Source organism: Perca fluviatilis, chromosome 14 (genome assembly GCF_010015445.1).
Source record: "Perca fluviatilis chromosome 14, GENO_Pfluv_1.0, whole genome shotgun sequence".
NCBI classification, from domain to species: Eukaryota; Metazoa; Chordata; class Actinopteri; order Perciformes; family Percidae; genus Perca; species Perca fluviatilis.
This window is the reverse complement of record NC_053125.1, coordinates 13,723,847-13,737,069: the sequence shown is the minus strand read 5'-3', so window position 1 is coordinate 13,737,069 and position 13,223 is coordinate 13,723,847. Positions and strand designations below refer to the sequence as shown.

Sequence of the window (13,223 nt, the reverse complement as noted above, 5' to 3'; positions counted from 1 at the left end):
AAAACTTGGGCTTAGCCTCTACAATTAGAATTACATGTATGCTAGTTAGCATGTCTGTCACTCTCTATGTCGACGTCCTCGAAGAAGGAAGAAAAATGTATCCTTTATTCCTACAAGATTAAATTCAATAAGTCAGGTACATCAAAGGTTGCCAGTGTTAATGAAGTGGCTTGGATTCACCTTACAGAAGGTGGCTAGATACTCAGCTTACAATGTGATGTGATACCCGAAAGATGCAACAGTCATTTTTGAGTTGTTATAATTGGTGAATCAGGGACAGATTTCTCACCTGTCATGTAAGAAATACAAGTTAATTTCCTTGCTAGCGCGGGAACCTTTTCAACTTCCATCATGTCAAAGAAGAGTAATAGGCCTGGTGCTTGAACAGCACAGACTGACTCATGATGTTTCAGTGTCATTTCAGCCCTGAGCATCTTTGGCCAGACTTCAGCACCATTCCCTCACCATAGTGCTCTTATGAATCCCCAGAGGGAGGGACAGTTGATCTGTAGCAGTTAGCAGCTGGTGTCTGCCCCAAAGACTTCAAAAGCCCCCAGCTAGTGTTGCCACTTCAGATGCTAGTCATTTAGCAAACAAGTCAATCACGTGCAAGGCAACTGCCAATGACTTGCCAATGTCCCCAGTGATCCCAGATATAGAGATGAGGGGGCAAAGAGTCACAGCCCGCTGGGTCATGAAAAACCGGTCAAAATGGTCATCAGGAAACTATCTGGGTCTAGCATTCTGCTCTAATGATTGTCACTGTTGAAATTGTTTGTAATTACAAAAGATCAAGGGGCCTCTGGTGTCGTCCGGAGTCCACCTCTGTTCATTGATTTTAGCCCCTGTCAAAGGATTGAGATTGTGTATCTGATAACTAAGTTTAGAAGCATGATCTGAACTGAGAGTCTTTTACAAACACACTGAAATATGTGAGTAAATGAGCCAGTTAGACGGTCGTGTTGTGGAATTGCAAAGGAATCTGTGGCCACCCAAAAATGTTGTGAAGGAAATGAATAGGATTTTCTCTGCACTGAACTGGTGGTTATGTTTTTTGTCACAATAGCTTTGAAGATCAAGACTGCAAAAATAAAAGCTCCTTTTGAAGTAAATGTAACATTTTCCTTTTCACCACATTAGAAATTCAAATTCAGTGTTAAACATCACAATAAATATTTGTATTATCCTAGCTTCTGTAAGGCAGATAAAAATATACATATCCTTCTTGTATCTCATCTCATCTCTTGTCTGACAAAACTGCTTTGGATGTGGCACTGGAGACCTAGGGGCTGACACTCTGTGGCATCAATGAAAGAATGAGTTTGACGGCAGACAATGATAGTGGCTTCTATAGGATTCAATTAGCTTCATAGAGTTGGGAAATGTTTTAGCTTTGTAGCGTTTTCCGTTCATCATGGGTAGCAGAGTCTAGTACTCTCAAATGTTCTCCTTCAGTTTGTAGCTTTATTCGTCTGGCAATGACAATGTTACCCAAAATAGCAGTTGGAGCAACTGGAGCAGAATTTGCATTACATTAACACAAAGACTGTACATATCTTCCCAACAATTTTTCTTTGGCTAAAGCAAGGGGTGAATGCCTTCATATATCACCTTAAAACTGTACAAGTAAATAAAGCAGAATGCATTAACATGCATTAAAATATGAAATATAAGCACTACAGAATGAGAAACACATTGATTTTGTATTTGCTCACCTTTGGAGAGCAGGAAAATGTCCACTCAGCTAACTCATACTACTGTAGACAGAGTAACTTAATCATCAGTTACAAAATAAAAAAATAAGTTACAAAATAAGAATAAGATAAGAATAACGGTTTTGATTCATTAGATATTATTAATTCACAGTCTTATAAACCACGACCTTTATGTAAATATGTAACTTGATTTAGATTATTAAAGGTTCAACATGTGAAAGCGCACAGTACTCCTCTGTGGAAATTCACTGTTTACTAATGGCTGCCAATCAATTTCTTAAGGTGAAATTCTATTGGATTTACTTGAACAATCATGTGCCAAACAGTCTAAGTGCAATGTAAACAAAAAAGACATACACGCTAACAAGGTAACCCTTAAATTCAAGGTTATAGTATGCTGCACGCACACACACACACACACACACACACACACACACACACACACACACACACACACACACACACACACACACACACACACACACACACACACACACACACACACACACACACACACACATGCACACACACACACAAACAAACTCAAATATGCACACATACATGCTTGCACAGCCAAATACATCTCTATCCCTGTAGTGCCCTCCTTGGCAAAATCTCACTGCCAGTCTCTTAATGAAATGCTCAATTAGGGTCTTTAAATAGGTAATTATGCAGTGCCTAATCCCTTAGCTCCTGGGCCCTATCTCATTTAGATGACACTTGGGCAGGCAAAAAGGGAGGGGCAGGCACTAGGGCCTTAGTTTCTGTCATCAAGCCCCTCCGTGGTGGCACAGGCATCCCTGTTAATGATAAGGCACATCGAGTCAGTCAGTCAACAGCGACTCCCAGTGAGGGCCAATGACAGCATGGGAGATGGCAATGTCAGGCTTGACAGTGTCTTAATCATGTTTGTGAGTGTTCGGGGGTGGATTGTATTGGGTTGTGGGAGCTTGTATAGAGCTTTCTAAGAGGATGTTAGATGTAGAGCGAGAGCCGCAAAGACTTTTTGTGTGATGTGGGATTATATGCATTTCTTTGCGACAATTTCCAAGTTAATTTTACATGAAACAAGGACAGAGGGACAGAAAATAACTTCCAAATGTCAAACTATGTATTTTGCTTGATGCCAGGCATTGACAGAACGGTTTTGATTTTCTGTACTGACATTTGTTTGAAGGTGGTATTTCATTTGAATTTCAATCTCCAAACTGGGGCTGGAAAAAAGAACCCATTCATTCGTTTTCAGCAGCATAATAAAATGTCTTGTTCGAGTGCTACAATATACCATCACTGACGGGTAACTGCTCTTGTTTGGTTGCTAACGTAGGAATCGCAAGCATTTGTCTTAGTGAAACGACAAAGGGGGAATTGTTGCTTTTGCCTTGGGGTGAACCATTGCTTTCCCTCGACTGAGTTGCACAAGCAGCCTGCGCTGCCTTTAATGAGAACAATGGCTTAGCTTGGCTAAAACACCTTTCAAGGGCGTCCAAGAGTTATGAAAAAGTTTAGCTTTTCAAACCTATTAATCAGCAGTGCCCACATCAAAGAGCGCAGTAAACTTTAGGATACTTGAACCACTGAAATACTGAAACAGCTTTCTGAACAGCTGTTCATCCCCACCCTGCGTGTCCTTTGACAGTCTTATCAGGATATAGATGGAAAAGCAGAAACAACACAATTTCACCTGTATCTGTGTATTCAGCAAAAACATCTCATATCTGTGATAATATTTTTTGTCCCGTTTCCCTCCCTGTTGGCACTGATGCATTTTCATGCAAAAAGCTTTCGATAAGCACCTGGTTGTAATGCCGCCTGTCTGTTCTTTCAGTTGTCGACTCAGGCTTTTTTATTTTTTATCAAATCTGAGTCATGGCAAAAACACCAGAGCCTATAATACACTGAAAAATGTCGCTGTCAGAGACCTTATGAACACCAGTTTGACCAACTCTGACTAGAGTGAGTCAGGATAACATTTAGGCATGATTTGAAGCTTGTTGATAAAACATAATAGACACAGAAATATTAACACAGCAATATTTTCACCTTTTAGCTAAGATTAGAGGTTTGAAAATCAGCTGCCCGTGAAACGGAAGGGTGAGAAGCACAAAATAAATCCACATGGATTGCTGCTAAGGCCATATGACGAGTGCAAACAAACAGATAGCATACAGTATGCTAGGCTAATTAAAAGGGAAATTCTCATGCCGTTGCCTTAGTGCAGTACAGCAACAATAATGTGGCGTTACATTTTAGCTCAGGCTATATCAAGGCAAATTAGCATTTAGATAATGGGAGACACTTGGCATTTTAATTATTTTGCTGCCCTATGAGTGTAGCGTGTATGCCCCAAGCACCTCCTTACATCCTTCATGTACGTCTAAGTAGTGCATTTACATACCAAACGGTTTGGCTTGTGTACAAAAGCCACTAAAATGTCACCACCACACAATGTACCTTGGCGTTCAATTGTGTCGAAAAGATAAGGAGGCATATTGTCGTTGACTTATGCCATATTAGGGGGCAACATAATACTGCGTTATTCAGTTATTTTCAATATAAGTCTGTTCTGATGTTTTCTGCCGTGTCTGCGAGTGGCAGTGGAATGCTGTTTTGTCTGTTTGAGGGCTCTGTATTTTCTAAAAACGACATGAACTCAGGCTGGGAACAACCTCCCTCTCGCCCTCCTTCCTCTCTCATTTTCTCTGCCTCACGGAAGTGAGATTATTCATCCTCCCACAGACCGTTGCTGTGTTGGGGGTAGATGTCAAAGTGCCAGGAGCATGTGGTGCAAAGGGTATGTGCGCCTGCTCTCTGCTTGTATGTGTCTATTTAGTGCACGTGAATGCCTGAGTTTACATTTGTGAACGTGTAGGAGTTGCACGTTTTAGGCTTCATCTATTCGACTGGATGCAGACCTGAGCCCCAATTTGTGCTTTTCAGTTAGAGAGAAGTTTACACGTTTCTTATTCTCCAATTTGTTTTTCACCTGTTGTCATCTTTTTAGTTGCCTCCCTTCAGGAAACCATACCTTTAGACTGTCAGAGTGGCCTCGCAACTATCATCTCCTCTTCAGCAGCGCCTGCTTTTTCCTCTCTTCTATCTCTCTCTCGCGCTGCTTCTGTTAGGCGTACAAGCACAGACGGAGCGTGAGAAAAGCTGGCAGTGAGGCACATTCCCTTGCTTCCCTCCCTCTGGCTCCACCTCTCCTGCTCTCTACCCTACAGCACACTCGACTCTCCCTCCCTTCTTCCTCGCCTTTCCTTCCTCTCCCCTCCACATTACTTTCCCCTACCCTCCTCTCCTTTATCTCACCACCCCTCGCCCTCTCTGCCTCGTTGCTCCCCTTATCCATTATATTTCCACCCCTCTGCTCCGCCCTCCCCTCACTCCCCCTTCTTTTTTCTGGTTCATAATATGTAACATGATTTAGCCCTCCCCTGTTCATGCGGCATAAATTTAATCCCAGCCATTCCAGGTTGGCTGCTGCTGCTGCTGCATCTAACATTTTTCTTATTTTCCCCCCATCCTGCCACACTCTCTACTCCCAAAACAATAGACTCCTTAAGATTCAGCGTGTTTGCATGATAACAAGTTTTCCCCCTGTACTAAATGCTGATGCACAAGGTCAAGCACGACCCAAGTGGAGCATGCTTGTACTACAGTAGCCGCCCACAATGTGACAAGCAAACATAGCACAAGAGGGCCTCCCAACAAGCAGGCAATCATTTGAATAGTTTACACAGCTCACTCGCTTACCCAAAGGCTGATTGTACTGGGTTTTATCTGCTGCCCATTGAAAAGGCATTAGTGGTTTCCATCGGAGTTCAATAGGTAGCATGTTTACCTGCGCCATCAAGGCCAAAGGATGTGATCCAACAATGCAGCCATAGATGAAATATGTTCTTTGCTTTTTCTTCGCCTCCTCAATGTCCTTAAAGCTTACCCAATAGCTATGTGTGTGTATGTGTGTGTGTGTGTGTGTGTGTGTGTGTGTGTGTGTGTGTGTGTGTGTGTGTGTGTGTGTGCGCGCGTTTGTTTGTGACGGTGTGTGCACTGTGGTATGCTTTCAAAGAGCAGCACAACAGGGCACTGGGATAATCAGTCACTAGACTGCAGGTCAGGGTCTCGCACTATGGGGACCATCCATCTGAACCAGCAGCTGCTGGGAAACGTGATGAGAGGAATGGAACGAAAGACAAAGCTAGGTTGAAGAGAGAGAAATGAAGAAAGAAAGAGAGAGAGAGAGGGAGAGAGAGGAGAGAGAGAGAGAGAGAGAGAGAGAGAGAGAGAACAAGTGGCGAGGTAGACCAGGTAGAGAGAAAAGTCAAGGAGAGGCTGTTGAAAACAAAAAGAGCACATGCACAAGTAGTGGGAGGAGGAGTGTTTGTGAGCTGATGCTACATGGTGATTTTAGTTACTAAAGTGTAAGCTCAGGGTCAGTTTGGGTGGGCTGAATTCTCATGAGGATACAACCTTGCTCTTTGCACCCAAACAAGGTTACGCCTTTCAAATTGCAACATCTTCTTCTTGACCTGTGTTTTCAAATGCAGTTCTATGATGATGTGTAACCTATATTTCCGGTGGCAAGAATGTGCATAAAACCTTTACATAAAACTATTACATAAAAAGGCACAAGAATATCATTTGATTAATAACTATTCTATTTCACTGTATTTGTTGTGTGACATTTCAAAGTCCAGGTCATCCTGCTGACAAAAAAAAGAGGGGATGGCTTTGAATTCTCCCGGCACTAATTTGAAGCGGACACACAACTGAGATGGGATTGTGATAGCTTCCTTGTCCCACAGCCACAGCAGGTGCCTTTAAACCAATTATTAGACAGACAAATGTCATCAGATGCAATTAGCTTCCTGCTGTGTGTTTTATGTTGGGTGATTCATTCTAAGAAAACAAGATATAACCAGAGACATCAGTTTAAGCATTGGCAGCGTTTGCTTGTCAAAAATTAGTCAGGCTTCCAGGCGGAACCGTAAACCCAGAAAGTCAGGCGATACCACCCAAAGGATAGTTTATGACCGTGGGAGGCTTGTTTGAGGGAGGTCAGGGGAGGCAAGGAGGGAGGGGGAAAAGAAAAAAATATATAAGTATAGCAAATAAACTCCTCTGATGTGTGGTTGTCAGGGTCTTTCATGTGGAGGCTGCACTCAAGGGCATAGCTTAGCTTAGCTTCAGGGATGTTATTACACATGCCGGCTGATCGGGAGCGATGTGTGAGAAACGGCCTTGTCACTCGGTCTTAAATCACACCATCACAGAAGAAAGTAGCACTAGAGGGAAAAACAAAAAAATAAGTAAAAACACAGAAGAGAAAAGCAAAAGGAAAGAGCGGTTAAGAAAAGAAAGAACTACACATAAGATAGGGACTTTATGCAGTGAAGACAAACTGACAGACTCTGGCATTGAAGAAAGAACGAGTAAAAAAAAAACAGATAAAAGATGGCTGCAGCTCCCATGGCAAACATATTGTGAGTTAACCTGAACTTAACCCATCTTGATAAGGATGGGGGGATTGGAAAAGGAAGTGGGTGGGTAGCGGTGCCTTTGATGAGCTTATTTTCATAAATCTGGTCATATGATGTTTAAAAAAAAAAAAACAGGGGCACTGTGAGTGGGTGCCTGTCACAGGCAGCCCTGTTTTACTGTTAGCAAATCTGTGTAACCAGAGAAAGTGCTGGTGCCTTTTTATATGCCCTTTGACTTTGAGGCCTTGAAGCAATGCTCCGTCCTTAAGAAGTTGATTCTACCCCCATCCCTGCTCACTCCCTGCTCCTGAGCCATCTCACAACAACCGATTGATGCCACAAGGGCTCTCTTAGTTCTCAAAAAAGAGAGAGAGAGAGAGAGAGAGAGAGAGAGAGAGAGAGAGAGAGAGAAGCAATGGGGCAAAACACAGGGCAGGTCACTGACACCTACGAGGAAGGGGACTTACTTTTATACCTCATTTTCATAATGTCATTCCTAATGTAAAGTATACCGCTGTGAACATCAGTAAGCCACCCATTATGTAGTACAATTGCTAAATAAATATGCTAAATAATACATTGACATGTACTATAATGTATCCCTTTTGGTATTCTGTAGCTAGTGTTTGTGTACTGACACATTATCGGCTGGTAGGTATTTATTTATTTTCCTTGGAGCTATAAAATAACTATAATCATGGTAAAATGTTTTTTAATGTAATCTTTTGCATAAAATATCAAATAAGATACAGTGAGCAACAAAAAAGAACAATAAAATACGATCAAAATGTCATCTTGATTTGCAATAATGTTTCAATTATAATTTAGTGCTACAATAAGGACATGGCGCTGATGCAATATTGGCCATGATGTACTATGTTTTTTTGTTTGAAAATATACACACACACACACACACACACACACACACACACACACACACACACACACACACACACACACACACACACACACACACACACACACACACACACACACACACACACAGTGAGGTGCAGACCAGTGTAAAGTTCAATACAAGTTCATCGAAATGAAACTCTTTTCCAACATGCCATGCTTTATTTCCCAAACGTCAACTGTTGTGCCTTCATCAGGGTATTATATTGGAGAGTAGTTTAATTAACGCATTGTGTCAACAGCAAAAGGAAGGTGGTGGTGGGATCTGTATCTGCTGCAGCCCTGACTCTTCTCCACCTGAAGTAGGGGCTCAGCTCAGCATCACGGCAAAGTCCGAAAGAGAAACCATAGAGGTCACTGCGGTACTAACAGTGGCCTACCCTGTGTGCTCACTACTACTGTATAGCCCTGCATATCATTGTAGTTTAAAAGTGTGTGCGCGCATTCTTTAACTCTGCTAGTCCAGAGGAATATAGACTAGTCATGCATCATAAAAAGAAACAGATTTGTATATTTGCTGTGCCTCGCTGAGCATGATACTAGGCAACTTTTTATAACGCAACACAGTACGCATGTGTTGGGCTAATTACAGAGGGACTGACCTTAATAGATTTGGTGGCATTTTTGTGGCTGCTTTGGTCTGTTAGGATAACATGCTGTGAATCCACTATTTCCTTGAAGTTCAATTCAGTTTGTGCATGAGCCTGAAATTAAAAACACCCCGTTACAAAATTCCCTGGAGCTGGCCAAAGTGAAATTAGTCAACTTGCACGAAGGATGGGCATAATATGGTACAACTGTTATGCTCAAACCCATGTTGAATTTGTTAAAAATGGCAGCGTCAGTAGCATTCTCACGTCAGCACTTGTTTCCCACTGGTTTGTACTCTGTTTGCCAAAATATATCAGCATGTGCAAGAACATGGAAAGACAAAATTGCCCTGAAGCTGATGTTGTGAACCTGCTGCTTTGGGGAGCTCATGACTATTCTGCCTGCTTTCTTTCCCATAACAAGTTTATTGCGGTATGGCTGGAATATAAGATAAATATGACTGATTCTTTTGTTATTTTGTTCTCCCCTCAAATATTCTCCCCTCAATAATATTGCAGAATAGCAAACATGCTCAAATGAGAATAGAGACCAGCCATTATGGAGAGTATACACATCCCACCCTGCTTCTCTTTCACATTTCTGATAAGGATCATGGGGAAGGAGAGAGAGAGTAGACAGCTCAACAGCCCCTTTCTTTTTCTCGCCACACACTCCCCCCTTTTCTAATTAACATTGTGCATGTTGTCAGGCTTTGTTTAATAATGCATGATTGCTATCAGCAGCAAAATCCTTTGAATGAAGCACCACTGAATGGGAACACAATAATACCACCAGGGGCTCAGGAAGAAAGACAAGATTGTGTTTTCTTCTTCTTTCTATTGTAATAAACGTTCAATGGAAAGCATCAATGCCACCAAATGTATGAAAGTGAAGGTGCAGGGGCATGACACAAAATGGCCATGTTGTGGAGAAAGTAGGCAAAGATGGTGGCGCCTTCGCGGGAGTCTTTTTATATGGACAAATGGGAATGGAAAGGATCATTCGTTCTCATGCACATACATGTTATTACACATGGCATGAGCACAAGCTTTCATGCAAAAAAGCTGTAGTATTTATGATTACTCCATTGTCAGATAACAATGCAATTGGCATACTGCTGCCTCTCTGCCAGGTGGCTTGTGTCCCCTTAGCACATTAGAAAGAAATCTGCAGTGCAATTTATTTGTAAAAATGAACACCACAAATCAACACCAAATACAACTGCTTTCATTTTTGCTATAAATCAAGGTTTTCGGGGGGATGGGGCTTAGCTGTGCTTACATTAGCTTCTTCTTGTATTTACTCACATGGCACAGCCTCTTGGTTGTCTTGCTGGTGGTTACACAACATACAGATGGTTTTGTTTGCCTCTATCAGCGTGTGTGTGTGTGTGTGTGTGTGTGTGTGTGTGTGTGTGTGCGTGCGTGTGTGTGTGTTTGTGCAAGCGTACGTGCGTGCGTGCGTGCATGCATGCATGCCGGGCGTGAACAGAGAAAGGGAGGGCTGCTGAGTACTGTTTCTTGTGTGCTGCCTAATGTCACGTCATTATGGAAATTCACACATTAATTAACTCAAAGGCTATCGCTTAGATTTGCAGGGGCAGATGCGTGAAACAATAACCGGAGGAGACAGACAGCTGTACCTGCACTACGTTTGATCACACAGCAGCATTATGCCCCCACGCCCTGCTCAGGTTCTTCAGTCCAGTTGATTCTAATCAAATCCACAGTCGCTACAAACGCTACTCTAGTGTGCTCAAATGTATGCATATGTATACGCATTTGTGTTTGTAAGTGTGTGTGTGTGTGTGTGTGTGTGTGTGTGTATGTCAGTGGTGGTGTGAGCGGGGGATGAGATTGCCTCAAATTGATTCCCTTCGCCACACGTCCCCCGCTCTTGCGCTTGTTGCTAGCCCTACGGCGCTTGGAGACAGGTAGTCGTGTCTATCTCCCCACAACACAAATCGAGTGTGACAGGTGCGCTATCTTCCCGTCTTTTCTGCCATTTACAGCCCACAGAAATGAAAGAGGGAGAGCTAGGAGCGAGAAAGAGGATGATTGGTAACAGGGAAATGAGGTACTTTGTCATCATCGGGCTTGCTGATTGGGCTTAGGGGGGGCTTGTTTGTCTGTTTTATTCTTATTTTAGTGGGTGGCAGTCAAATATGCAGATAAACAGTCCAATAAAATGATTATTATATTATTTCTAGCAAAAGCATTTATATGCACAGTTGCTGCCTCCTCCTACTGAAACGGCAGAATCCCAAAACTTCAACAGATCTGACATGTTGTGTGTTTGATCTCATGGCGCATAAAGTGTCATGGTACACAGATCGTGTACTGGTCCACTTCTACAAGTCTCCACAGCTGAAAAAACAACATCCTGCAGAGCAATGCAGACAGACTAGCTAGCATACTAGCCAGCAGTATGATATGTATTAAAGCTCACACGCTTGGATTAGCTGGGAGCCGAGTTACGAGCCGAAGACTACCGCAGAGCATCCATCACTAAGGATCAAGCTGTGGCTTAAGCAAATGGATGACAAGGGATAGAGCCGGTCTGCAGCTAATACTAGCTCACTGTATCACATTGATTTTCACAGCCAATGTAGTGGCCCTTCGATAAAGGGTTGAAACATGAATGGCAACACTCTGCCACTGTTTTATGGATTTCATTTGTTGTTTGAGCTGCGCTGAAGAGAAATTGTGTGTGTGCTAAAGCTAAGCTAATCCATCACTTTGTATAGGCACTTAGTGCTATAAAGCGTCTATGGATGGACTATGGATTAGGTGTGGTGTAAGGAGCATAAATCTGAGCTACCGATGGAATGGTTTATTGAATGTGTTTATTGTAGTGTAAGTAAAAGACAGCATTTATATCTCGTATTGTACTTTAAAACAAAAAGACTCAAGAAAGTCCCAGCAGTCTCTTGATGGTCAAAATTACTTCAACCCATTGAAGAAATATGAAATAGCTTTTAGCATTTCTGAATATTTCCTGTATTTCATGGAACAGAGGCACTTTTATGTAAAACAGATCATCACTGATCTTAGGAGGACTTAAAATGTACTCTTATTATACTGCGTCTTTAATTGGTGCTCGCGACCAAAGCTGTGAAGACAAAATCTTATTAGTCCACCCTTTCATCTGTGTGGTTTCTCCCTCTCTCTCTCGCTCTCCCCTCTCATGCACACGTGCACACGCATTGTGTGAAGTGACTATTCCATTTAGAGAACTGTCAGAACATACCCCGTGAGCACATCAGCCTCTTCCTATCCTCTGTCAGCTCCAGCCGAGGCTGTGTGGGGGTATGTCAGAAATGTGCAGGGATAGATAAAACCCGTGGAGCCAAACAGCTTTGTTTCATTCACTCCCTCACTCTCTTTTCTCTCCTTTTTTCCTCCCTCCCTCTCCCTCTTCCCGTCCCTCCTTGCCTTGCATAGGCTGTGAATACCCTGCATCTGAGAAATCAGACCAGACTGACTCACAGGGCTCTGTGAGCCAGCGCCACCGAGGCTGCCAAAGCATGCTGGTGCCAAGCTGTCCCACCATGCACAGAGCCAGACCCACGCTGCTGCTGCCGCTGCTGCTTGTCCTGGGTCTGTTCCTCCACCTCGCCGACGCTCAAAGTAAGTGGACCGTTGGCTTTCACGTGGGCCTCAAGTGTTGTGTTCTGCAGGGTTGGGGGGGGGTGGGATTGGTTTTGTCCTTTTTTTTTTTTTTTTATTTAATTGATCATCAGACACATCCATACTTCATGTAACACACATGCAAGTTAAATCAATACTTAATGAAATAAATGAAACTTCTTCATGAAACACACATGCTGGTCTGTTCTATGGTGAGACTGCTGATACACTGGGGAGATATTACCACAAAATGAGATGTTAGTGTCCTTATTTAAAAGGTTAAAAAATTCAAATCCAAAATTCAATTCGGTTAGGTTAGGTTTTAGTAAATCAAGGCCACAATTTAAATTATTGGGAGAAATACAGAATCTGTATCAGTTATGGTATAAAATACTCAAATACTGTGCAGAAAAATGTATGTGCAGAGTCTGAGTTCATGACGTGTACGTAAGAGAAGATTTTGTGACATCTCAACTAGTTTGGAAACCAATTGTGGCCCAATATGCAACACCTGCAACACGAGTGTGATGTGACATTTTTTTAAACTGCTTTATTGAAAGATCCAACGAGGTAGGAGGATAAGGTGTAATTTTTTGAATGAAACAGGGTCATTTAAAAAGTTATTTTTAGAAAGAGAACCCATGTGTAACACATATTATTCCAAGCAGAGTACTGAACATGTCTGAAGCAATCCTATATCACTCTCACACACACACACACACACACACACACACACACACACACCCGGGAGACCGCAAACCTATATTATACAATGATCCATCTCTTCATCTCACCAAACTATCAAATTGTGTTCAAGTCCCTATTTTCCAGCTCCTTTTTCCTGCCACAAAAACTATCGTGTGAACCAGAAATGCTCAGGCTTCAGCCAA

The 13,223-nt window shown here is 42.5% G+C and overlaps 1 protein-coding gene and 1 long non-coding RNA gene across 39 annotated transcripts in view; one reads left to right on the top strand and one right to left on the bottom strand.

Moving 5' to 3' along the window:
- LOC120573258 (receptor-type tyrosine-protein phosphatase delta) overlaps positions 1 to 13,223 on the top strand; it is a 363,765-nt gene that overhangs the window by 257,519 nt on the left and 93,023 nt on the right. For all 38 annotated transcript variants that reach the window (XM_039822875.1, XM_039822879.1, XM_039822873.1 and 35 more), the window contains one exon: positions 12,148 to 12,333. In XM_039822875.1, the coding sequence (XP_039678809.1) occupies positions 12,231 to 12,333 (103 nt within the window). In that variant the 5' untranslated portion in view covers positions 12,148 to 12,230. The remainder of the gene's footprint in view (positions 1 to 12,147; positions 12,334 to 13,223) is intronic.
- Positions 1 to 13,223, bottom strand: part of LOC120573266 — a 254,868-nt gene that overhangs the window by 159,275 nt on the left and 82,370 nt on the right. The window lies entirely within an intron of this gene.